This window comes from Felis catus, chromosome D3 (genome assembly GCF_018350175.1).
Source record: "Felis catus isolate Fca126 chromosome D3, F.catus_Fca126_mat1.0, whole genome shotgun sequence".
Taxonomy (NCBI): domain Eukaryota; kingdom Metazoa; phylum Chordata; class Mammalia; order Carnivora; family Felidae; genus Felis; species Felis catus.
In genome coordinates, this window is record NC_058379.1 from 29,143,694 (window position 1) to 29,170,838 (window position 27,145).

General features: G+C 45.0%; 2 protein-coding genes across 2 annotated transcripts in view; one reads left to right on the forward strand and one right to left on the reverse strand.

Moving 5' to 3' along the window:
• Window positions 1-27,145, forward strand: part of PI4KA (phosphatidylinositol 4-kinase alpha) — a 112,122-nt gene that overhangs the window by 46,169 nt on the left and 38,808 nt on the right. The window contains exons 20-23 of the mRNA XM_006938723.5: window positions 18,947-19,055; window positions 19,414-19,550; window positions 19,733-19,866; window positions 22,870-22,952. Coding sequence (XP_006938785.2) covers window positions 18,947-19,055; window positions 19,414-19,550; window positions 19,733-19,866; window positions 22,870-22,952 — 463 coding nt within the window. The remainder of the gene's footprint in view (window positions 1-18,946; window positions 19,056-19,413; window positions 19,551-19,732; window positions 19,867-22,869; window positions 22,953-27,145) is intronic.
• Window positions 1,562-14,463, reverse strand: SERPIND1 (serpin family D member 1). Its single transcript, XM_006938745.5, has 5 exons — window positions 14,310-14,463; window positions 9,968-10,863; window positions 5,673-5,946; window positions 3,316-3,460; window positions 1,562-2,404 (listed from the first exon to the last, which is right to left on the reverse strand). Exons 2-5 carry the CDS (start codon window positions 10,845-10,847, stop codon window positions 2,213-2,215), a joined length of 1,491 nt encoding a protein of 496 aa, XP_006938807.4. The 5' UTR covers window positions 10,848-10,863; window positions 14,310-14,463; the 3' UTR covers window positions 1,562-2,212.

The window sequence follows — 27,145 nt, forward strand, 5'->3', positions numbered from 1 at the left end:
GATAGTAGTAAGAAGGCCTTACCTAACTCTTGCTAAACACCAAACACTCATGTAAACCCCTTCCAAGCATTAACTCCCTTAATTTTTATAACAATGCTGCGAAGTAGGTGCTGTTATTATCCCTATTTTACAGGTAGGGAAACTGAGGCACAGAACTTGCCTCAGCGTCCCACAGCTGCTAATTGTCAGAGCCAGGGTTGGGACCCAGGCAGCCTGGCCCAGAGTCTGTGCTTTGAATTAATACTCTATGGCCTTAAAACCTGGATCAGCTAGTTTCTGAAAAAGGGGGTCTGAGTGCATTATGAGTGGATGTAGGTGAATGAAAAGCATGGAGGTTGGAGGGCCTTGACCTGGGCCAGGTCACAGAGGAGGGCTGGCTCCAGCAGAAGTGGGACAGGTCACATTGGAAGGGAGACGGCTGCCTTTTGGGTAGGGGACAGGCATGGCAAAGGGCTACAGGCAGAGTTTTTGAGAGAGCCACATTTAGGAATGGGAGGGGCACGAGGAACCAGCAGAAAAAAAAAATGCAGGGCAAGCATTTCCTGAAAGGACTGTGTGGAAGTGAATTGGAGAAGGAATTCAAGGAGTGGGGTGTCAGCAAGCTCAGGGCTTCCCAAGAGCACAGGAGACTGACTGTGATAGGGAAAGACATAGCCTCAGTCCTGCACTGGTCAGTAAATACGGAAGGTGGAGGCTCTGGTGCAGGAAGCTGGGAAGGAAGCAGGTAGAGAGGTGTATTAAGAATTAACAGGAGGGTCTGGGACAGATCATGTTTCCTCTGTGATCTTTAATTGTTTCTTCAGCTGCCAAAAGAAGATGGTAACAGCTTGAACCCCTAGAGCTGGTATGAGGACTCAGTGATAACCTGCCTGCACACCCATCACAGCGCCCCCTACCACGGGGAGCATGAGGTGCTCTGCTTTTGCTGCCCCATAACTGGAATTGGTCTCACTGGGTCTAAAACCCTCTATGACAAGACTCCACGGGTGACCCTGGAGTCAAACCAACCTGTGCTCAAACCCTGGTCTTCCTCCTCTGCAGAAAAGGGAAGAGAAAAACTCTCCTGCAGGGCTGTGGGGGTCAGAGTTAGCCACACAGCACTTGGGATGCTCTCCCTGTCACTGCCCATAATCCCCAGACTGCAGAGGTGCCCCCACTCTTGAATTCTGAGCAGCCTTTTTGGATTCCACTCGTCTTATCCAAGTAACGAAGGATCTGGAAACATATTCCTCACATGCCACCTGTTTTCTCAAACCAGACCTACTATAGGAAGTTGTCTGACGGTCTCCCTGTGTCCAGGGATAAAGCTGAAGCATGTGCCCCACTTAAAGACTAGCATTTCAGGAATTTCCACAAAGCCCCATCCACAACATCTTTGCCCCCTCACTCACCACATCCTGATCCTGAGGAACATGCCCCATGTGTAGCACATAAGTCACTGTGAAGAACTCAAGTTGCTTATTGTCAACCTCTGTCATTCCTAGGGATGTCAGCTGTTTTGAATTTGGCTTTTCTTAGTTATTTGAGCCTCAATAGAGAAAAAATAGAGAATTATAACAGACACAGTAAAAGTGGCGATATTTATTTATCGCTAAGGTAGGAAGCATGGCCATGTGTACATGCTGTCTTCTGGGCAGCAGTGAGGTGATAGCAGAAGTATAGATGACATTTAGCATCAATTCGGAAGGTTGAACCTTGAGAGAATGAAGCGCTAACACCCAGGGCACCCCTTAAATGTCATGAGGTTGCTTCTGTCCTAGGCACCAGCCTTGGGAGAGGTGAGAAATTAGTCCTGCAGCTCATTTCTGTGTTCTGTGTTCAGATGAGGAGCGCTGGTAATTTGAGTAATAGAGCCAAATGCTCAAGGACGGGGACTGCAGGGGAAGGAGGTGTGCAGGCAGGACCTCCACAGGTTTGCACTGAGGAGGAGGGAGTAAACCCATCTGTATGTTGTTGACACCCTCTAGGTAACAGCTGACATGTCACGGGTACATTAACTTCTATGAACTGCTGGCATTATTCACTGTGCTGAACTGATTCCAGTGAGCTTCTTGGTCGTTTGTAAATTTCTTGTCTCCTATGGGCCTCGATTTCAGAATGGTAGCATAAACCATGAAAGCCATGATGGCAAAACATCTCCGTTCTCATTGTTAGAATGGAACCAGAATTACAGAGTGGCCCCAAAACACTTGAAATGCCCAGACCTCCACCTTTAGGACTTGGTGGGGTTGGCAACTCTCCCCATGAAGAGTAGGCAGCTGGTGCGGTGCTCATAGATGAGGAACAGAAAGGGGCGGTCAACAGTGAAACGGACTTGGGTAGACAGTGGCATGAACCCCACAGTGGTCACGGCGGCAGCTTGGGTGCCCTCTTCGTTCACCATGATGGTACCTTGGTGCTTGAACTGTTTGAAAATGGAAAGGAAAGTTGTCAGATCCCATCAGTGGGCACACAGAGGGAGGGATAGAGAATAGAGTGGAGTCTCCTTTCATTCAGGGTGGAAAGACCACATACAAGGCCCAAACCACAGCTGGTCAGAAGGACCCTTGAAGGTCTTGCTCACCTCCTTCCAGGTGTAGTAATTGTGCTCAGAAGCTGTGTTGTGTAAACTGTGTATCTTTTTTTTTTTTTAATGTTTGTTTATTTTTGCAAGATTGAGAGAGACAAATTGTGAGTGGGAGAGGGACTGAGAGAAAGGGAGACACAGAATACGAAGCAGGCTCCAGGCTCTGAGCTGCCAGCACAGACCCTGATATGTGGCTCAAACTCACAAACCATGAGATCATGACCTGAGCCAAAGTCAGACATTTAACCAACTGAGCCACCCAGGCGCCCCTAAACAGTGTGTATCTTTAAACTCCAACATTACAGTCGCTCATAGTGGTGACAGTATGAGTGGTCTGCCAGCAAGAGAGCAGCTCTAGGTGCATTGCCAGAAGGGTTGGGCCTCGATCTGCATGTTGTTTGGACTGGTATTCTCTCTTTTTTTGTGTGTGAAGTGTCTGTGGTTGTGTTAAGTTCAGCATGCAGGTCATGCAGTGTCTCTGCATGTATTTAATGAGCCTTTCATGATTCAGCTGGGTGTAGGTATTTCACAGATTGGAGCACACACCCCATCTCTTTCTGCTGTCAGTGGGAATGGGGGCTACCATGGTGCTCCCTAAAACAGACTACCCTGCCCACTCAGTGCCTGACAGACCCAGGGAGAGCAGACCCAGCACCCCTGAGCTGTGAAGTCATGTGAGGCAGGAGGGAGGCTTTGCTGGGGGAAGATCCTGGGGTCAGGTGCAGAGGGTGGACAAAGGGAGAGATTACCAGATCGATGGTGATCCTGTGGTCTGAGATTCCTGCCATATTGCTGTCTTTGTCAAACAGCGCTGTGACCCCCATTGACTTCAGGGCCTCCACCAGGTTGTAGTTCTTCTCCAGCTTGAATTTAGGCAGAAGCACCTCTCGAGTTCTGATCAGAGAAGGAAAGGGGGCCCAGTTTTATTGAACCACAAGTTATACAAGAATCGTGTCTTTCCCTCAGATGTCCACAACCTACCTTTCTCCCACCAACCCCAGGTTGCTTTTACCACAGAATTAATGCAGCACTTCTTAAAATTCACATCCTAGTACTGTCAGTTGAGGATTTGAGAGAGACCATCCATTATGATTCCAGTTCCTTAAAATGGAGATATGGTTAGTACTGTGCAGTCATTTCCTCCATACTGTGGGATTCACATCCTGCCTTCCTGGCCAGCAGCAGAATGGTTACTGGTTTATGGTTTGAGGGTATCTAAAATAATTCTCTTGTTTGGGTCCTTGATTTTAGGCATTTCTTATTTCGTTAAGTAAGCAATTAAATATCTGGTCAGTGTACTGAAAAAAGAAGCCTTCATTTGCCAGACAGTGCTAAATGTTCTCAGTCCTTGCCTCAACACATTCAGTCCTTGTTGATAAACAGCAACTCTAGTGCCCATAGGGCCAAGTCCAGCACATGAAGGAGATAAAGAGGACATCAGGCATGGTCCCCCTTTTCAAGAGTTTGCTTCCCTTTTGCCAAGCCAGTACTCACATGTGTGAAGCAACAGAATTGTAAAGGTGGTATGATAATGTCTGAACAACTAGAATAGATCTAAGTACTGGAGCCATCCAACAGGGGATGGGGAGGAGGGATATTCCTGTGGCCTAGAGGCTGCCCACAGCTTGAGAGATGGTATGAGCCAAGCCTGGAGGGAGCTTAATGCTGTGGTATGGCTGGGGTACAATGGGGCACTTGGCAGGTGGGGAGGAAAGAGGAGGAGGGCTGGAGCAGGTCAGATGGGGGCTGTGTCTTTGGGCCTAGCCAAGAAGCTAGGCCACATCCCATGGGCAGGGGGCCCACAGAGAGCTTATGAGAAGAGGAGGTAGAGTGGGAGGGTGTTTTGGGAATGCTGTTTGGAGGCCAGTGCGGGGTGGCTTGAGGAATGGAATGGACAGGCTGGTTAGGCCTTCCTGGCTCAGGGTAGGAGGTCATGGCAGTGAGGTTAAGAAGGATGCAGGCACAAGAGGGACTTTTTTTTTTGTTTTCTTTTTGAGAGACAGAGAGAGAGAGAGAGAGAGAGAGAGAGAGAGAGAGAGAGGATCTCAAGCAGGCCATATGCTGAGCTCAGAGCCCAACATGGGGCTCAATCCCATGACCCTGGCATCATGACCTGAGCCGAAATCAAGAGTCAGATGCTCGGGGCGCCTGGGTGGCGCAGTGGGTTAAGCGTCCGACTTCAGCCAGGTCACGATCTCGCGGTCCGTGAGTTCGAGCCCCGCGTCGGGCTCTGGGCTGATGGCTCGGAGCCTGGAGCCTGTTTCCGATTCTGTGTCTCCCTCTCTCTCTGCCCCTCCCCCGTTCATGCTCTGTCTCTCTCTGTCCCAAAAATAAATAAAAAACGTTGAAAAAAAAATTTTTTTTTTAAATAAAAAAAATAAAAAAAAAAAAGAGATGCTCAACCGACTGAGCCACCCAGGCATCCCTCATTTCTTTGTACTTTTGTCCCAAAAGGAAATCTGAACCAAATTCATATCTTAATATGGGCCTAGCCAGTATTAAATAAAGCAGAAAAACAACTTTTTTATTCTTTCTGCCATGATCCTCTAATAGTCATAGTAAATATTTAAAGCCTGTAGTTTTGTCTATGGAGTAATAAATAGTAAGAGGAAAATCATGAATGACATGTCCTTAATAGGCTACAAGGACCACAGGATTTCCTGCTCAGGAAAGGGAAAGCTCATCTTTGTTGAACACCTCTCAGGCACCAGGCGCTGTGAGGGATGCTCAATATTACATTTCTATTTATTTCTCTCTGTGACCCTGGGAAATCATGGAATCATGCTACCTTTATGGATGACAAAGCCAGGGCTCAAAGCCACAGAGCAACTAGATGGCAGAGCCAGGATTGTTTCCATACTGGCACAAAGTCACCTGCCCCTCACTTCTGAAACTGTCATAGGGAAGGCAGATGTGTTTCTCACAGATGCTTTCTGATTACTTCTCACTGAGCAGGAAATTTGGTCTGAATTAACAAGAGTGACCCAGTGTAACAGTTCTTGTTTTTTTTGTGCACACAGCTTCCTTCTTAAAATGACCAAAGTTCCCAGTATTCCTGGGCTCTCCCAGCCTCCCAGAGATCAAAAGAACATTCAACTTAAAGTACCTGTTTGTCATGCTTTTCTGCCATCTCTCCACCACCTGTGGTGTCAGCTGTGTCTCAAGGGTCTTCATCCCAGACAGCTTGTGAGGGACCACAATTAGCATGCTGATGCCCCCCACATACTCCAGCCGCAGGACATCACAGTCCAGCTCCTGGTCATTTGCGGCCAGAAAGTTCCCCTTGGTCTGCATCATGGAAACTTTGACTACTTCTCGTTCATTGAGTCGGAAGTTGTGGTTGTGTGTCATTTCTACTGGGAATTTATTCACCCAGGATCCTGTAAAGTCAACAAGAACAAGGCTTTTATTAAAGTGTTATTTTAAAGCAGTGGTCCACACATGTAAGTGTGCAACAGAAACACCCGAAGGACTTGTTCTGGCTACAGGGCCACCCCCAGTGTCCCTGGTTCTGTAGGTCTGATTTGAGCCAAGAACTTGGATTTCTAACAAGTTCCCAGGTGATGCTGATACTCCTGGTCCAGAGACCACACTTTGAGGACCACTGTTCTAAATGATTCCAAGAAGGTCAGAATGCTAACATACTTGTAGGAAGCGTGATAATGGTAGAGAAATAGACTGGAATGAATTCTGGTGTAGATGTAGGCACTAACTAGTTGTTTGACTCTAGCAAGATGCCTAACATGCCTGGACCTCTGCTTGTTGTTGATCTATAAAAAGAGTAGCTTTTTTCTCATGACAGCTCTAGTTTGATGGCTTTCATCCTTTCCACTCTGCGATTCCATAGGGACTAGCTGCACACACTGATGATGCCATCAGATCTTCACATCAGATTTGGGTGTGGGGTGTCTACATAGCTCAGTCGGTTAAGCATCCGACTCTTGATTTCCATTCAGGTCATGATCTCATGGTTTGTGAGATCAAGCCCCAGGTCAGGCTCTATGCTAATAGCACAGAGCATGCCAGGAATTCTTTGTCTCCCTCTCTCTCTCTGCCCCCCTTCCTCGTTTGCACACACACACTCTCTCACTCTTAGTCTCTCAAAATAAATAACTAAACTAAAAAAAAAAAAAAAAAAAAAAGATTCCGGTGTAACACTGTATCCAGGAATAAGCACGCCTCTCTTTTAGCTCTAAGGTGCTGGTAGCTACTAATGACTGCTGACTGACAATGGAGAACTGGCAGTGTGCCTGCGTTCCCCTAAGCATCTCTCCTGGATCACTCATTCCTTCCTCCTAGCAACCATATGAGGTGCATGCTTTTTATTATTAGCCCTGTTTTACAGACAAGGAAGCAGAGGCACAAAGAGGCTAAGTAACTTGTTCTAGGTTTCCAGTTGGTAGTTAGAACTTCTGGGATGAGGTAAGCTGGAGGTTCTTTAGGAGGAGGTTTAAACTGCCTGCCTGTGATGGGAGCTAGGTTTCCTTCTCCCTGTGCGGGCCTCTGCCCCAGGCTTCTCGGCCTCGGCACTGTTGACATTTGGGCAGTTCTCTGTTGTGGGGGCTGTCCTGCCTTGTAGGGTGTTTAGCAGCATCCTTGACCTTTGCCCCTGAGATGCCAGGGTGCTTCCCCCTGCCCCCAGGTTGTTGGAACCACGGATGTCACTACCCTTCTGCTGGAGCTGTCACATGTCTCCTAGGATTCTTCTGACTTCCTCCTGAGGCCCAACCTCTGTTTTTATTGGCTTTGCAATGTGGTTATAACATTTGTAATTAAAAATCAAATTAGTAACAGATTTAGAAGCTGGTGATTAAAATTACACTTCTAGGGACGTCTGGGTGGCTCAGTCAGTTAAGTGTCCGACTCTTGATTTTGGCTCAGGTCATGATCTCACGGTCATGACTTTGAGCCCTGTGTTAGATCTGAACTGGGTGCGGAGCCCAAGATTCTCTCTCTCCCTCTCTCCCTCTGCCCCTCCCCCACTCCCACACACACTCTCTTTCTCTCAAAATAAAATAAAATAAAATAAAATAAAATACACCTCTAGACCTTCCTTTCTTTTGATAAGCATCAATGAAAGACTAACTCCTATTAGCATTTCATCCCTCTGGTTCCAACACTAAATTAAGTGACTATCCAACATGAGGGGAAAAGGACGCACATATATTTGCCACTTTTGCCCTTTGGCATTACACTGGTCACTGTGTGCAGGAGGTCATAAACTGACTGTCCTAGTTATTTCTGAAGCCCATGCTGGCACGAGTGGCTTGCTGCTGTGTTTCTCTGTCTATTCCCAATCATCCAGCTAGCCTAATGCATAGGCATTCGTGTCCAGCGTGCCCCACAGACCAGTAAGACTGAGGGCCTTGATGCTGCCCAAGTAACTTACACTGGCTGTTCTAAAGCCATTCCTAAACATAGGTTAGTTGCCCATAGAAGCAGAGTAAACATAACTAGCAATATGATACCTACTTAATATATATTATATGACATTGACATCTGCAGTTTTACTCATTCAAGTTCATTAAACTCCTGCCACATTCCACATACTGGGCTAGCACTGTATCACTGTCTCTTGTAGTCCTGCACACAGCCCTGTTAGAGTAGATGTTATCATCTCTGTGATAAAGGTGAGGAAACTGAGTCGCAGAGACATTGAGTGACTTTCCTGAGGCCACATGAATAGGGAGTGGTGAGGCCAGGGCTTACACTCCAGTTTGCTCACTTCCAAAAGACATACTTACAGCCAGTAATAAAAATTATATGTATGTGTTCACTGTATATATAGTTCATGTGTGTGTGTGTGTCTGTCACAAGCCTGCTAGAGCCTCAGCCTTTGATCTACCCACCACAAGGCCAGCGGTGTGCCTGGCATTCGAGGGGGAAGCCCAGGGACCTGGTTCAGCCTCCATGTCCCTCCTGTGGTCTTGGCTGCTTCAGCCCTACTTTGCCCATCTGGCACAATGCCTACCTGACACAGCTGTGAGGAGGTCTCGGCTTACCTTCAGCAGCCCCACACCTCAGAGCAGCAGCCAAGAGAGGTCTCCTGTCCTTCACCTCCCTGGGCTGCTATAACCAACACTGGAGCTGAGTAGCGAAGAAGCGTGGCCTCCCAGGCCTGGGGGACTGATTCTAGCTGGTGCCTGCCAGTTCTTGGAGGCAGAGAGGAGAGTGATTGTGTGTCACCATGAGTCGTTGAGATATAGACTCATTGCTTGTGTCTGCCCTCTGGCTGTCTAGGCTTGTAGAGTGGGGTAGAGGTTTCTTCTGGTTCAGGTCCCAGTGAGGGCACTATGAAAGAGGTTTGGGTTTTACAAGTCCATTGCCAATTTATTTCTAGGATCCCAGGGATCCTATGTGCATAGTGGTGTGGGGTTGGGGAATGTCCTCCTTTCTTGCCTGGCGCAGAACAGTTGGTCTAGAAATAATAGTATATTTCCCCGCCCCCTCCTGCCCATTAGTGCATAAGTATCCCAAAAAGGAGTTGCAGGTGTTCATGTCAGTCAGTCAAGCTGAACAGTTTTCAGACATCTGTCTTCAGCCTCTTGTCCATATTCCTGCTTACCAATAATTGGGGAAGGAGATGAAAAAAAACACCCCCAAAACCCTCAAATCTAGGCTGGCCAAATTCTAAAAAGGTTTTCCATTTTTTCTTCCAATTTAACAAAGCAACCTGGGACAACCTTGGCTCTGCCCTTAATTGACTGTGTGCCCTGGGAGCCTCATTTTACTTCTCTGTGCCTTAGTGGCTCCATCTGTAACATGCAACACTAATAACAAGGTTTTGGTGGAGATTCAGTGAGCATATAGCACAGAGTTAGGGCTCAGTGTCAGCTGCCACCATCACCCCATCCTCATCTTCCCTGTGAGCTAACCTGTGTCTTGGTTTCCTGGATAAATCAGAGCTAGAACATTTTTTTAAAATACTTTGTATAGTTTATTTATTTTGAGAGAGAGTGAGCGAGCATGAATGGGAGAGGGGCAGAGAGGGGGGAAGAGAGAGAGAATCCAAGCAGGCTCCACGCTGTCAGCATGGAGCCCAATGTGGGGCTTGAACCCACGAACAATGAGACCATGATCTGAGCTGAAGTCAGACACTCCACTGACTGAGCCACCCAGGAGCCTCTAGAATATAGTTCTTGATGTTCAGTCCATCTGTGCACTAAAAGTATGTGCGAATTTGTTTTGAGAAACTTAAGCTATTCTTACCTTTAAATTTTTCTTTTTTTAATGTTTATTTATTTTTGAGAGAGAGAGCACATGCGGAAGCAGGCTCCAGGCTCTGAGCTGTCAGCACAGAGCCCAACGTAGGGCTTAAAGCCACGAACCATGAGATTCTAACCTGAGCCAAAGTCGGACGCTTAACCGACTGAGTCACCCAGGTGCCCCAGCTATTCTTACCTTTAAAGTAGATGCAGTTTAGAATCATTATCTGAGTAGCTGGGTCTATATTCTCCAGAGCATCTTTTATGAGACCCTTGGTGAGCTTCAGAATGTGGTTATTGGTTTTCGATATGAAGGCAGGGTCTGAGAAGTTAGCCTCCTGGGCCTCCGCAAAGTAGTACTCTTTTACTTTCCTTTTGAAGTCATCCAGGATTGGAAATTGCTTCTGGACATAAAGATCATTGACCGACCTCAGTGTGTACCCAAAATTCCTCCTGAAGAGGCGATGAGTCAGCTTACGGAAGAGATTGTGAATGGTCATGATCTCATACTTGCTGCTGGCATTGACAAAGTCTTTAAAATGCAAAATCGAGTGCACTTGTTCATAGGTCTCCCCCTGCAGGCCAAAGGAAATCATACCCATGGCGGTGGAAATGCCCACTGGGGCTATAAAGATGTTGTCGGAAGGACGCACCTGCTCCTTCAGTGCTCTGTAAAGGTTGAAAGCGAACTTTGCATTGAGGATGTTGAGACGCTGGATTCGGCTCTTGCCTTGGAAGAGCTGGAGGATGTTCCCTTCGCCAGCCTCTGAATCGGTTGGCGAAACCGCATCGATGATGTCAATATAGTCATCATCTTCACTGAATATCTTCTCCAGGTCCAGATAGTCCTCGTCCTCCTCCCCCTCTGGGATCCAGTCGTTGGTGACTGTATTTTCCTTGTGGAAGTCAGCAGGGAAAAGGGGCATGCTCAGGTTTTTGCTATTTAACTGCCCCCATTGGGGGTCTGCGGATATAGAATCTTCCCCTCCTTTCTCAAGCTGACCAGCCAGGCTGTTGCTCCCACATATAGACATTAGGATGAGAGAAATGATGAGGGGTTGACATGGGCATTTCATTTTGGCAGAGCTAAAGCTGGGAGAGAAAACCAATGACATGGTGAGAGGTGGCCTCATGGACCTGCTACCACACTGCTCAGATGACAGTCATCTGGGTTTTGACCCAGGAAGGTGCCCTGGGAGTCAGAGTTTAACCATTTTAGGATCATGAACTTTAAGAGAAGCTGGTGAAGATAAACAGGTAACTAATATTTTGTGTGGTTTCATAAACCTGCCTGAAGGATCTGTGGACCCTACTTGAGAATCCCTTCTTTAAGGTTTGCAAAACTAAAACCATATAGAATCCTGGGGGCTTAGCATTCCCAGGAAGCTTCTATTTCATTCATTCACTAAACTTTGTCTCCTGTTTCCAAACAACATATTTTAGGCACGGAAGGCACAAAGGTCTCCCCCACCAAGGGGTTCTGCCCGCCTGATGGGGAGCAGATGTGCAATAAAGCACGGGGCTCTCATAAGGACACTACCAAAGCAGGTAGGGGTACAGAGCTGCGGTGCGGCTCTGCTTCCTGTGGTAGGAGCAGGGTGCCAGGAGAGCTTCACCAAGCTTCACCAAGAGGTGGGGCCTGAGTGGAGATGTTGCAAAATGTATGCGGGCCAGGCTTTTCTGAAAACAGATATCCTAAAGATAATGTGAAATTTGTGTCATTATTTTGGGGTTGTGTAATTTGCATAAGATTTGGAATTTGTCGTAATGTAGTGATCCTCTGGTTGCCTAATGAAAGGTGATTGGTGGCTCGTCTTTCCCCTGGAGCCCCAGAAGCTGTGAGGTTATATGGCTTACCGCAGATGTGCTGTCTTCTTTGCATCTGTTACTTGGCTCCCACTGCTAGCAGGAGAACTACTAAAACTTTCTTACTTAACTGCTTCTAGCATTGAATTAGAAATAATCTTACCAGACTTAGAAGGTCTGTGTTAGGGTAATGTCAGCTCTTACTAAAAGACCTGAGGGGCAGTCCCTTTATTGAAATCAACCAGGTAAATTTTTAATATATACGCTGTGGTAAGTAAGCCTGTCTTTATCTACCCATCCCTTGCCTTGTTCCAAGGAAGGATGTGCCTTGATTTGTCAAATCAGTTTTACCTACCAATGGCTTTACCTTTCTCTTGCTTACTTCCTGTGTAATAATTACATCCTGGGTAGATGAACTATCATTTGATGCTTCTGTGTTTCTCTGGGACAGCAACAGCAAGCATTTTTAATGCTACACCATCACACGTGATCCCAGCATCACTTCTGAAGAGACCAGATGGAAGAATTGTGTCTTGTAAAGTTTGGTGTGTGTGTGTGTGTGTGTGTGTGTGTGTGTGTGTGTGTGTGTGTGTGTAACCATCTCCCATTAGGTAGATATTTGATCACCAGAATATCTGCTTCTAGTCCAAGCCAGATAAGAGTTACTGGCACCTGTTAAATAAATATTTGGACTTGTTAGGCCTGGAAATGGGGCTAGCTATACAGATACCCCACTTGGGATGCTCTTGGTTTTGTTGATGTTGATGACAGCAGTGGCTCTTGATAGAGTGTCTGCTGAATGCCAGGTGCTATACAAGGAACTTCATCTGTGCAACTTAACTTCATCCTTCCAGCATTTTACATACCAGAATACTGAGCCTTGTGTCACTATACGTGGCAGTGGAACCTCCACCTGTTTGCCTGGAAGCACCAGGACTGGTTTCTCTGCCCCCTAGTCTCCCTCCTTGGTTGGGTCTTCCCCTATGGTACTGTGAAAATAGTCGGCTCAAATGCTGTTCTAATCACCACCAAGAGACTTTTGAATCACACATTTTGGAGAGGGCAAATCACAGTTTCTGACTTCGAAAATGTCCGCTGTCTTTTCCTGCCCCACACCGCCCCCCCACCCCACCAGCACCCAGCTGAGGCTACCATGCTGCACACCTATCCCACTTGCGGGAAACAACTTCTAATGTGTCTGGCTACAGGTAGAACTGGGCCCAATTTCCAGGCAGAATTGGGCGTGAATATTGATAGCAGTACACTGTAAAAAGAGAAGAAAGTGAGCAACGTGATGAAAGTCTCCTTTCTAGGCTGCACTTAAAAGGATCCTTCTCAGATAAAAACAAGGTTAAAAACAACAACAGTAACGTGAATGAGTAAGAGTTCAGGAAAAGGAATCTGAGACCAGGTAAGGAGGCAGAGATGAAGACATTCATGTTTTTTTCATGTATTCATGTAGTATATTTGGAAGCTTCTTATACCCTGTTTCTGCATTATCTGATAAAAAGCCAAAAATAGTGTTCATTATTCCCTTATTAGAGGAAGGAGAAAAGCTCTTTGATATTGTTTGTGGATTAAAATTAAGGATCTAAGGGGCACCTGGGTGGCTCAGTCGGTTAAGTGTCCAACTTCAGCTCAGGTCATGATCTCACGGTTCCTGGGTTCAAGCCCTGCTTCGGCGTCTGTGCTGACAGCTCAGAGCCTGGAGCCTGCTTCGGATTCTGTGTCTCCCTCTCTGTCTTCCCCTCCCTGGCTCATATTCTGTCTCTGTCTCTGCCTCTCTCTCTCTCAAAAGTAAATAAGTATTAAATTTTTTTTTAATTAAGGATCTAAAAGGCCCATCTTCCTGTCATTTTGCCATTTATTAAGAATTATATGACACTTTAAAACTATCACTAAGTTGTGTTTAAATCCAGATGACTATCTTTGAAGAGAAGCAATATTTTTTAAAGGTAAATCATTCAAAAGTTTGCTTTTCTGGGAACTCTGTATGGCGCTTTCTCATGCCCATTGTATGGAACAGGTTTAACCTTTTTGATCACACATCAGAGCATAACATCTGGACACCCTAGTCCCTCCAGGGTGTGTCTTCAGGCCCCAAGAGGGCAGATGTGTTGGGAGAGAAGTAACTGCCTAAAGTTTTTTTAAAAAATCTTTCATTTTAGAATAACTTCAAACTTACAGAAGTTCAAAGATCAGCATAAAAAACAATCCCTGTACACCCAGATTTCACCAGCTTTTGTATTTTAGAACAGTTGCTTTATGGCTCTCTCCGTGTGTATGCGTGTGTGTGTGTGTGTGTGTGTGTGTGTGTGTGTGTGTGTATGGGTGTGCACACAGGCACACATGTATACTCTTTTTTTTCTGAACTTTCTGACAGTAGGTCATTTGTACGTCCCTCTCACTTTAAATTCTAATATTTTAGGGAAAAGTGCCTAAGGACAAGGATATTTTCATGCACCATCATAGTACAGTTATCCATTTAAAATAATCTAACATAGGCGCAATACTTTATTCTAGTTCCTGTTCCAATTTTGTCAATTGTCTCAAAAACGTAACTGACGAATGTTACAATAGGCAGACTAAAAAATAAAAACATTTTTCCATTTTTAGGATGATGTAGAAAGCTTTTGAACTTGTAGTTTGATAGAGAAATGCACCAGTTACCCATCTCTAACCACCCCAAATAAGAGTTTATAATCAGCAGAAATGTCAGAAACCCAACTCACCTCTGTGCTTCTGAGAAGTGTGGCAGAGATGAAATGAGCCAAGGTCACCAGCAGGGTTTCAATGTGAACTTTGATGCTGGGCTGGTATTGGGTATTTTCCAAAGTAAATATGTCCCAAATCAAACACCATTCAACTAGCTTTGTCAGCACAAACCCCCTCGGCTGTGTCTTTGATCTCTGCTGAGTGACTTCTGACTTCTCTGCCCCAGTTCTGGTGCAGCTGGTGTTTTGAAGGCCTGATTTGTCACTGTGTCAATGTGCTTGTGGACACAGTCCTTGCTGAAGCCACCACATAATTGACATACTCTTCAGAGCTCTGGAGGCTTGGTTGCATTGGGGGTAGCTATAATGTTCCCCTGAAAGCAGAGGCCCTCTGCCTGCCCTCTAGCTTTGAATTCTCCCACTGGGATGATCTCCATGTCTGACCTGGCCCTGGTCTCCAGGGCTAATGCGGCTACTAGGCACATGTCCCCATGCTTCTATTAGCATGTCCCTCTGTGAAAAGTGAAGGAAGGGAATGAGATTAGTGATTTATAACATAAGGAGACCTTGGCACCTTACTTTCTTCAGTCAGGGTTCACTCACTGTGTTCTGTGCCAGGCTTGCAGCCCAGATCCCATGTCCATTGCAGGACAGATAGGGTATTACCAAACAGTGCTTCCCAAACTTCGGGTCCTAGGCATTCACAGGGATCTGTGGGGCTAGGATCACTCTTTAAAATTAGTTTTAGGGGCGCCTGGGTGGCTCAGTCGGTTAAGCGGCCAACTTTGGCTCAGGTCATGAGCTCGTGGTCCCTGAGTTCGAGCCCCACGTTGGGCTCTGTGCTGACAGCTCAGGGCCTGGAGCCTGTTTCGGATTCTGTGTCTCCCTCTCTCTTACCCTCCCCTGTTCATGTTCTGTCTCTCCCTGTCTCAAAAATAAATAAAAACGTTAAAAAAAATTTTTTTTAATAAATAAATAAATAAATAAATAAATAAATAAATAAATAAATAAAATTAGTTTTAAATTCTGTAATCTAAAACATCATTGGAGTACCTGGGTGGCTCAATTGGTTGAGTTGGTTGAGCATATGACTCTTGGTTTTGGCTCAGGTCATGATCCCAGGGTTGTGGAATTGAGCCCTGCGTCACACTCCATGCTGAGTGTGGAGCTTGCTTAAGATTTTCTCTCTCTCTCTCTCTCTCTCTCTCTCTCCCTCCCTCCCTCCCTCCCTCCCTCCCCCTCCCCCTCTCTCCCTCCCTCTCTCCCTCTCTCCCTCTCTCCCTCTCTCCCTCTCTCCCTCTCTCCCTCTCTCCCTCTCCCCCTTCCTCCCTCCCTCCATCTCTCCCCCCTCCCTCATCTCTCCCCGCCATCTCTCCCTCTCCCTCTGTCTCTCTCACTAAATAAATAAATAAATAAATAAATAAATAAATAAATAAAATGTTATAGGAATGTTCTGGATTGCCTAGAAGACCAACTTGTCACAGAGTGCTGCTCCCTGATTTTGGTACCTGAGAGTGTGTTTGTCACCCAGAGACCCTCTAAAGGGAGAACATAACTCTCTGGGGACTCTGTAGGTGCTCTTAAGGAGCCCATAGCAGGGCGTCTGTGTGTTACTCATTTTGAGAAATTTCTGGCATGTAAAGGGTTGTCCATTGTGTTCAAGACCTGGCAAAAGTGGCTGGATTTGGGTCTAGATTAGCACTCACTAGCTTTACTCACACGTTGCTTTCTCAGAATCTTCATCGTTCCTACTCAGTACTAGGACTTCAGTGTGGGCACCATTACGCTGGCTTAGAGTGTCCATTACCTCTGTCTGGAATCTTCAGGGATCTAATAATCTGCTCCAGGCCAGCTCCCTCCACCTCTACCTTGTTCTCACACACTAAGCTTGGCCCCCGCCAGAGCTTTAGCACTGGCTGTTCTTTCTGCATGGAAGTTGTCTCTCTGGACCACCACATGGCTGCTGTGCTCACACCATCTGCTCTGGGCTTCACCAAGGCTGAACTGGCTACTCTGACAGGAATCCCACCTCCTGCCCTCTGTGTTCTCCTCTCTGAAACAGTAGTTATACCTACTGTATAAGGTTGCTGTGAAAATTAAATGAGGTAATAATGTGTGGAAAGCACAGAGAATGGCACCCGGCACTCAGTAAATGTTAGCTATTGTCACTTTCACCACACATAGTTTATTCACAGGAAAGGTCTGGAAGGAGATGCAGCCAGCTTTTAACATTGGACACGGAAGACAGGTAGAAAGTGTTCCTTTTTCACTCTACGTACTTCTTTGCTGAAATTTCTTTTCTATGAGTATATATTGTTTAGATTATTTTAAACTAATCAGTAATGTTTCTTACATAGCTTGATTTCTTTTTTTATTCTTATTATATTTGAGAGAGATAGTGTGAGTGAGTGAGGGGCTGAGAGAGAGAATTTTGAAGCAGGGCTTAAACCCACAAACCATGAGACCATGATCTGAGCCAAAGTCAGATGCTTAACTGACTGAGCCACCCAGGTGCCCCTTACATATCTAGGTTTCTGATCATGTAACTGAGTGTTGACAGCCCTTCTTGACAATTCTGACAGTTTTGGATCTGTTCCCCATTGGAGGAACAGTTTTGGCTCCCACTGTAAATCAGTACCTTCTGCCACACATACTCCATTGTTTTCTTTCTAGTTACAAGGCTTGCCTTATGGTTAGATATGTTTTACAGCTTTTTTTTGTTAATTTTTTTTTTAAGTTTATTTATTACGAGAGAGGGAAAGAGAAAGAGAGCAAGCAGGGGAGGGGCAGAGAGGGAGGGAGAGAGAGAATCCCAAGCAGGCTCTGCACTGTCAGCACAGAGCCCAATGCAGGGGTCAAACTCAGGAACCATGAGATCATGTCCTGAGCTGAAATCAAGATTTGGATGCTTAACCAACTGGCTAAGCCACTCAGGTGCCCCACCAACTTTTTATTATGAAATTTAAAAATATACAGAGCAATTGGAAGAATTGAATAATGGACATCCATATACCAGCATCCTAGATAAAACAGTTACTATTTTGCCTTATCTGCTTAATTCCCTGTGTGCGTGCCCCCTGAGGGTATCTCCTGAGGTATTTGAAAGGGAGTTGTAGAGGTCATAACACTTCAGCCCTGGGCGCTGGAGCTTTGTCTCTTAAATGGAAGGGTCTCTGCCCTACTCTGCACCACTGTTAACATCTAGGAAAATCAATCCTCCTCTCTTATATCAGACATATCCCAGTCAGATTTCTTCATGACTTCTTTGATAGCTTTTTATTTATTTATTTACTATTTATTTATTTTTCTTTGATAGCTTTTTAAAATCCAGGATCCAGGGGTGCCTGGGTGACTTAGTTAAGCGTCCAACTCTTTTTTTTTTTTTTAAGTTTACCTATTTTGAGAGAGAGAGCATGAGCAGGGGGAGGGATGGGGGGGAGAGAAAGAGAGAATCCAAACAGGCTCTGTGCTGACAGTCCCCAACTTGGGGTTTGAACCCAAGAACTGTAAAATAATGACCTGAACTGAAGTCAAGAGTTAGACACTTAACTGACTAAGCTACCCAGGTGCCCTTATTTATTTTTCTGTTCTAACAAATCTTACAACATTTTTGTGCCTAACTCAGATTTTTTTTGGATACATTGCTAGAGAGGAGATTTTTGGTGAAATGATGGGATTATTTAGAATTTTTTATTCATTTTACCAAATTGCTTTCCAGGAAATAGTGTACCAGTTTATATAGTCCTTACCAGTCATGGGTTCAGGTGCCCATCTCTCTCTGTGATCCCCCACCCCTGCCAGCAGTGGTATCATCATGTGTCCTACCCCGTGACCCTGGCCCATACTTGGCACTCATGAATGTGTTGCAGAGACCCCTCATCGTAGGTTGATTATCACCGTAGGAGGCTTGACGTCCTCTGGGGGGTTCTGTGAGGACCAATTTGTCCAATAGGTGAGGTGCTGTGCGCAAATTTAACGTTTTTTGCATAACTACAAGCTACTGCCTGCTTTATACTAGGCGGGACACCACCTGGAGCAAGGATGCAGGGACTTCAGCCTCTCACTCCTGCGCCTAAGCAACTCTGCCTATACCTGTTTTACATCTTGGGATTCTGCCCAAGATTATTGTTTGGAAAAGTTGCGCTGCCAGAAAAGATCTGAAAACCACTTCTCCTTGATCCATGAGATTTCTCACGATCACACTTTCTCTTCAGTCACAACTGTTCACCTGAGCTCCAGCCTCCCCAGGCCCTCCATGCCCTACCCAGGATGGGCTGCTTTCTCTTCTCTGCCTGGCTAAGAGTTCCTTGCATAGTAACATTGAGACCCATGACACCTTCTCCAGGATCTCTGCCACACTGTGATTATTTCCTCACCTGCCTCCAAACTAGGCAAGTCCTCTGCAGGAATGGGGCTTTTCACCTCCCAGGCATGGTGCCTGGTGCAGATTAGCTACTCAATAAGTGTTTGCCGAATGGGTGAGTATTTACCAGTGAACTGATCAAGAGGTGTTGGTCACTGCTCAGTGTGTCTTTTCCTACCCAAAATGACTGACAGATTCTTGGAGAATGAATCTGTGGTTGATTTCACATCTGTAGGTTTTAGGGCTTACAAGCAAATAACTTCCTTTTCTCCCTCTGTCCTTGGTATATCAGCTCACCCGAAGGTTGCCTCCCATCAAAGAAGCCAAACCTCGGTTGCAGAAGCTCTTCCGGGACTTCTGGCTCTATTCTGTGCTGATGGGATTCGCAGTGGAGGGGTCAGGTAGGGCAATACTTGCTCTTCTGGGGAAGACAAGAGTGCAGAGTGAAAACAAAGGTGGAAGTAGGATTCTACCTAATTATGAATGTGTATGCATTCAAAATTAGTTCAAATTCAGCTGCTGCTTCCTACAAGTGTGTATGCAAATGTTATACTTCCCAGATGTATTTTAGGGTTCTAAGAATACCATGAATCTTAGAAAAAAACCCATCCAAGTTAGAAGACAAACTCATTTCTGTGCCCCATTTTGGGGTAATTGGCTCAAGCAAAGGACCCACGACTGTAGAAATGGTCATTGTCAACTGCTCTATAGTGATTCTTGAGCAAGGTGGTGGTCTCACTTGTGGGCACTCTCTTGCAGGACTTTGGCCAGAAGAATGGTACGAAGGGGTCTGTGAAATAGCCACCAAGTCACCCCTGCTCACGTTTCCCAGCAAAGAACCACTGCGTTCCGTCCTCCAGTATAACTCGGCCATGAAAAACGACACAGTCACCCCTGTAAGGATTCTCACCCTGCCAAGGATAGATGATGCAGGGCAGGGATTTTGCTAAGCTTTCTTGAACAATGGGCAGATCCTTTCTTTGTCCTTGTTATCACATGTTATCTACCTCTCCTGGAGGAGGGCCGCTTTCCCCTCCAGGTGCTTGTGTGAGCCCTTGAGCCTTTTATTTCCTCCTAGGCTGAACTGAGTGAGCTCCGCAGCACCATCATCAACCTGCTGGACCCTGCCCCCGAAGTGTCCGCCCTCATCAACAAGCTGGACTTTGCCATGTCCACCTATCTCCTGTCTGTTTATCGGCTGGAATATATGAGGTATACAGGCCTTTACCTCCCAATACAGCCCCTGGAGCTAATTTTTATATATTTGTGCCTTCTGGGGGTGGGACTCTTCAGTTCCTCCTAAGACATGTAAGCTTTCTTAAAAAGCAAAAAACAGAGGCAGTCACTTTCAAATGTCCCCTCTCTGTAAAGAGAGCTTTCCTTTATTCTTACTTTCTAATCTTATACTCTAATACACTTTTGCCTGCTACTCAAAAAAAAAAAAAAAAAAAAAAAGGCAAAAAACAAAAACACCCTCTGCTTTTCTTGTGTGCTCCTCCCTCCTGAGTACCAAACACCACATCTTATAACTCTCTTATTATCCTCTCCTTATAGGGAATAGGCTTCTGAGCCATCACGATAGATATTTCAAACTCTGTCCACTTGACTAAGAGCCCCTGTTAGGGATCAGCCCTCACTGAAAATGGTCTAAGACATTCATTGAACTGGTTTCCAGGATCACAGCTGAGTACAAATAGCAAATTGGAAATGGGAAGGGGCCTGTCCCAAAACAGTCCCACAGTTAGCAGATGCTCAAGATACATATGTAACCATAGCAGACCTAACAACTGTAATAATTGTCATCATAACAACACCAATATTAACATAGATTGAGTGCTTATGCCGTACCAGGCACTGTGCTAAGTTGCCTGTATTGACACACTCTCCAACAAGCCTATGGGGTAGGCATTATTACATACCCATTTTACAGATGAGGAAACTGAGACACTGAACAGTTAAGTAAGTTACCCCAGGTAATAAACCCTGATTTGGATTGAGATCCAAGTCTGTTAAGCACTGTGCCATGCTGCGTCTTGTAAATGAAGACTGGAGGAAGCAGCTAGGATGCTCAGAGCCCAGCTGCCTATGTGGATTGTACAGACTCACCATGGTAAGCTCTGAGGCACCATAGGGCTGGAGCTGAATACACTAGCTACAGAAAGATGCATCCCTGTCATCAAAAAAGGTCAGGTTAGGGACTCCTGGGTGGCGCAGTCGGTTAAGCGTCCGACTTCAGCTCAGGTTACGATCTCGCGGTCCGTGAGTTCGAGCCCCGCGTCGGGCTCTGGGCTGATAGCTCAGAGCCTGGAGCCTGCTTCCGATTCTGTGTCTCCCTCTTTGGCTGCCACTCCCCCATTCATGCTCGCTCGCTCTCTCTCTCTCTCTCTCTCTCTCTCAAAAATAAATAAACTTAAAAAAAAAAAAGTCAGGTTACACATAATCTGTTTGTTGAAGTCACATGATAGGTGTAATAAGTTATAGGATAAACCTTACCAAATGGTTTGAAAAGTAAACTGTTAGTTCTTAAAAGGGGGAATATTTGGGAAATGCCACTATTTAAACCTTTGTTTGGTGCCATGAAAGCCTCTGGTAAAAGACCTCTTGCTAGGAAGCTCAACATATAACCTAGATTAAGGCTCTTTTGGGTAAGTGGGAGTGAGCCCCTACTTTCCAGCTCTGTCCTCTTCCCGGCCGCTTGGTAGCCTGAGGGTGCCACAGCAGAGCAAAATTTAAAAACTAGTGAACGATTCTCCCCCAAAGTCCCACAGAGCTAAGGAGCTTTTGGCCTTCTTTTCTTTGTTCGTTACAGTTTTGTTTTTTTTTTTAATAAAAGTAATAGAACATTACACACAAATTTGGAAATAAGTGGAGAGGAAAAACTACTCACCTCACCACCATTCCCTATAGCATCTTAGTGTAGTTTTCTCTCATCCTTTTTATTATAAAGAGTACATTTTCAAAGAGAAACCCAACCAAAACAAAACAAGCAAAACAACACAGATCAAAAACCTTGTTTGCTCCTAAGTTGAATGGCTACAAGCGATGTCTCCGGACCCTCTCAGCCTCATGTGCCTGCCAGCAGGGCTGTCTCCTGCTTCCCCACAAGTGTGCCCACGAATAGGGTCTCACGACAGGCTGTTGAGTGGGCTGGTAGAGCAGGACCATAAGGGGACGGCCCACAGGCAGCTCCCAAGAACCCAGTTCCCACTCCAGGTTGCCTGCCAGGCCTCTGCGAGCACTGTTAGCACAGAGAAGCAACCCTGAAGCCTTTATTCAAGAACCTGGCTCAGACTCCCAGCCACTGGTTATTAGGAGAATGTTAAAACAGCGAGGTGGACAACGTGAGCAATTACATAAAAGCTGTGTGAACGTGAGCACTTGAGAATGCATGCACTTAAAGCCACACAGCCTGCCCTACTGCAGTTTGACTTACAAAAGGTTGGTGCAGAAGCCCACAGATAGACTCCACCAAGTGCTTGCCTGTGTGCACATGTGCCGCACTATCTTAGTGGAGTCCCCCAAACTCTGAATGGCCCTTCACAGGGACTATGGTTCAAGTGCATGCATTTCTTTTTCTATCTTTGCCCCAAAGTAAAAGATATTTTTTACTTTGAAAATAAAAACGATGCATAAACCAAAAAAAGAAGGAAAACATTGAAATGGTACAGAAGACGCTAAAGATGAAAACTACAAGTCTTACTTTCCAGGCCCTGAATTCAGAGATACCCGCTCTTGATAGTTTTACTTTTCCTTCTAGAAATTTTAAATGCAAACATAAATATCCTACACACAGAAGGCACATGGAGGCCTTTCGGAAACCTGTCACTAACATTATGCTGTACCCATTTTCTCCACACCTTGCTTTCTCATGTAATAGTGCATCTTCGATGTTTTTCTGGAGTTATCTTTCATTTTGGTGGCTGCATGTTGTGCCACTGAATAGGTGTACTTTTGTGTAGCTGACCAGTCTCCTACTGATGGACATTCAGCCAGCACTGTTGTGCACATTACCCTTAAGATGCATCATTAGTGGTGGGTTGCTGGGTGAACAGTGTGGGAATGTTATGACAGATGGTGGATATTGTCCTCCAGAAAGTCCATGTGAGTCTATGACACTTGGTTCCTCATGGCCTCAGCAGTTCTGGGCAGTACCAAATCTGTGATAGGGAGGGCCTGGATTTTTTAAAATTTACTCAAAACTGTTCTCCTTGCTAGGGTACTACGTTCAACAGATCCTGACCGCTTCCAGGTAATGTTCTGCTACTTTGAAGATAAAGCTATTCAGAAAGACAAATCTGGTAAGTCGATTATTGTGGTACTCTAATGATGAATTGAGCTTTAATAGTATAAAAATTAATACTATCAATTTTCTGTCTTTGTGAAGAAAATAGTTTTATGAAGTTACATACTACATTGGAAAGGTCAGTATAAAACATAGAACCTTAACAGTGTATCCCACACCACTGCCTCATGGCAGACAGCCTCTTCTCTGCTGTCCTGCCTGCCACTCTCTTGCAGTATATTTAGTAAACTTCTATTGCCTTTAAAAAACAAGGGACACCTGGATGGTTCACCTGGCTGAGCGTTCGACTTCAGCTCAGGTTATGATCTCGCAGTTTGTGGGTCCGGGCCCCACATTGGGCTCTGTGCTGACAGCTCAGAGTCTGGAGCCTGCTTCAGATTCTGTTTCTCACTCTCTCAGCCCCTCCCCCACTCATGCTCTGTCTCTGTCTCTCAAAATATAAAATATTTAAAAAATTTTTTTAAGTAACAACAAAAATGTATAACATAACCATATAGCCTTAAGGAGCATCACTCTTGCCTACCCACAATGCTTAAGTATGCTCTAGCCCCCAAATTTCAGTCTCTAATACTATCCCATGCTGAAAGGATCCTGGGCTTCTCAAAGAATCATTGATGAACCTGGAGCATCTTATTGTTGCCAGGGAGCAGTTATGCTTTTTAAATGTCCAGAGTAGGGGCACCTAGGTGGCTCAACTCAGTCAGTTAAGCAGCTGACTCTTGATTTTGGCTCAGGCCATGATCTCATGGTTCATGGGTTCAAGCCTTGCATCGGGCTCTGCATTCACAGGGCAGAGTCTGCTTCGGATCCTCTGTCTCCCTCTCTCTGCCCCTCCCCCACAATAAATAAATGTTTAGATAGGTAGATAGATAGGAAAAATGTCCAGAGCAGGCAAAGAGGACTAAGAACCAATTTAAAAGGACTCCTAGGTGCCTGGGTGGCTCAGTTGATTGAGTGTTTGACTTTGGCTGAGGTCATGATATCATAGTTCATGAGTTCAAACCCCACATCAGGCTTACTGCTGTCAGCACAGAGCCCACTTCAGATCCTCTGTCCCCGTCTCTCTGCCCCTCTCCTACTTGCACGTTCTCTTTCTCTCTCAAAAATAAATATTTTAAAAAATAAAAGGACTCCCAGTGGACAAAGCATCATAATTTGAACATGAATACATATTTTGCTTAAAAGAAGGGCAAATATACTAGGATGTGTATATCCAAATATACTAGGTTTTATATATATATATATATATATATATATATATATATATATATATATAAAACATATATATATGTTATGCTAAAAAACATATATATATAGTTATGCTAATGTGTGTATATACACACATTAGCATAACAATATGTATAATATGTAGTGATAACATGATACATAGGATATATATATCTAATGTTTGTTTTTTCCACTAAGTATTTGTGAAGTAAAGATAGGTTGTTGTTTCTCTTATGTAATCAGGAAAGAGGGAACACAAAGAAAGAGCTACACAGTTCAAGGAGAGACGTGGTACCCACGATAAAGTCATGCCTGGTCTCCAAGAGTTGACAGGTAGAAAGGGTGCCCAGCAGGTGATAGGCAGAGACATCCCACAGAATGGCTAGTTAAAAGTGCTCTGTTAGCTGAGAATAGCTATTAGAGAGTTCATTGTGAGGATACCCAGACCTTCCATGAAGGCTTCATGCCTCAGTAGTCCTGCTGGTTATAAGGAGACCCTGCTCAGGACCATGAATGTTTCCAGTGGTGTCATCAAGCCAGGTCAGAATGTCAGGGCAGCAGGTCAGGACCTGTGGGCAACATCCGATTTAAGGGCTACATCATTTCTGGGAAGGTTTCAGAATAGGAAAATCTATATGAAACACAAAGACTTGCAAGTCCTATGATGCGAATGTCCTCAGATCCTGAGTGCACAGAGGGTCTCAGCTGCAACCAGTCCTAAAAGCAAACTCCTGGGAAAACAGAAAAATAATTGAAACTCTCTGATGGTACTAAAATATTATACTTACTGGAATTCTATTAGGGCAAACCTAAGATAAGAATAGGAATGAAAATAAGAAGAGCTATTAAAATTGAGATAACAGGGGCATCTGGGTAGCTCAGTCAGTTAAGCGTCCGACTTCGGCTCAGATCATGATCTCACGGTCCGTGAGTTCGAGCCCACATCGGGCTCTGTGCTGACAGCTCAGAGCCTGGAACCTGCTTCAGATTCTGTGTCTCCCTCTCTCTCTGCCCTTCCCCCACTCACACTCTGTCTCTCTCTGTTTCTCTCTGTCTCTCTCTCTCTCTCTCTCTGTTTCTCTGTCTCTCTCTCTCTCTCAAAGATAAATAAACATTAAAAAAAAATAGGGGTACCTGGGTGACTCCGTTGGGTGTCTGACTTCTGCTGAGGTCATTATCTCACACTTTGTGGATTTGAGCCCTGCGTTGGGCTCTGTGCTGACAGCTCAGAGCCTGGAGCCTGCCTCCAATTCTGTGTCTCCCTCTCTGTCTCTGTCCCTCCCCCACTCACACTCTGTGTCTCTCTCTCAAAAATAAACATTTAAAAAAAGATAGCAAAGAAAAAAATTAAATGCATAGTATAGGCACTGTTTAACCAGTTTGAGTATAAGGACACTGACAGGTTTTAAGCATCATTGCATTGGTCTCTGTGTTGATTTTTAAAGTGTTTAAAAATATAAGAGACTCTGAAATGTTAGACCTATGTTTTAATTATATGCTTAGAAGAACTTGATCAGTTTTATAATTGTGCTTAAATATTTGGGTACATTATGGCCATGAGTTCTGATTGATTAACTGTGTGGGTAAATATTTCAAAGACTGCTAATTGACAATTCTTAAAATCAATAAATTTATTATTAAGTAGAGAGGAGACCTTTCCATGCCAGAAGTCATTGGCACTCTGAAGAATCTATCAACTTGTTCTTGCCAGTAGAGAATTAATCCCCAGATAATTTTTATGCCATTTTTCCTATTGTTGAAAAATCAGTCCTTGAAGAAATCCTTTTAAAAATCACCCCAAGGAGGTACGTGGCTGGCTCAGTCAGTGGAGAGTGCAACTCTTGATCTCCAGGTTGTGAATTTGGGTCTCACCTTGGGTCTAGAGATTACGTAAAAATAAAACTTTTAAAAATAAAAAATAAAATCACCCCAAGGTTCTGAGGTGCTGCTTCATGTAAGACCTTTGTCCAATAAGTCCTTTATAGAACCCTTATCACTCCTACATGACAGTCAGGAAATTAGGTGCGTTTATTTATTTTTGTGGAGTAGGCAAGGAAGGAGTGTATGGGTTCTGGAAGCTCCCCCTGCTGGCAGTAGGGGGAAGGATTAGAGGAGGAGGAGCTCTTTAGAGGCCATGGTGGGAGGTGCAGGCAGGCAATTTTGTATGGTAGGAAACCCCTCCCACCAGGGTGTAGACACAGGAAGAGGAAGCCCCACATTCAGAGTCCCACACACATGCCCAAGGACCACTTGAGAGTATAGTAGAGACACTGTTAACCACTGACTGAGCTGTTCATTGATTTGTTCCCCTTGTCCATCCACCCATTGTTTTGTTTTTTAATGTTTATTTATTTTTGAGAAAGAAAGCAGGAAAGGGGCACAAAGAGAAGGAGACAGAAAATCCCAAGCTGGCTTCACACTGCCAGTACAGAGTCCTCCATGGGGCTCAAACTCACAAACTGTGATGTCATGATCTGAGCTAAAACCAAGAGTCAGAGGCCCAACCGACTAAGCCACCCAGATGCCCATTGTTTATATAACAGTTGTTTTGTGCTAAACAGTTGGGTCACCCTGAGCTTCTTTGGCTCTAGGAGGGAAGGTAGGCAACAAAAAAATTGAGATTCCTAGCCCAAAGGGGCCTAAGAACCTACCACATTTTGCCAGCCTCCTATTGAGAATATCTATAGACAGAATAAGATACTTTTCTAAAGCTAAATGTCATCCTCTCTCTCCTAAGGTCTGTTTTTTCTGTTACTGTGTCATAATTGCACTGGGAACTGATGTGCACCTTATGGACACAAAATTTTTAATTTTCACAGTACACCATACTCTTCCACATGATTTCCAAATGGGTTATTTGTTTTTGTTCTGAGTATGGCACTTAGGTTAAGCCAATAAATGTATATTTACTGAGTGTACTTTCCTCTTCCTTTTCTCTCCTAAAACATAAGAGGTGGGAAG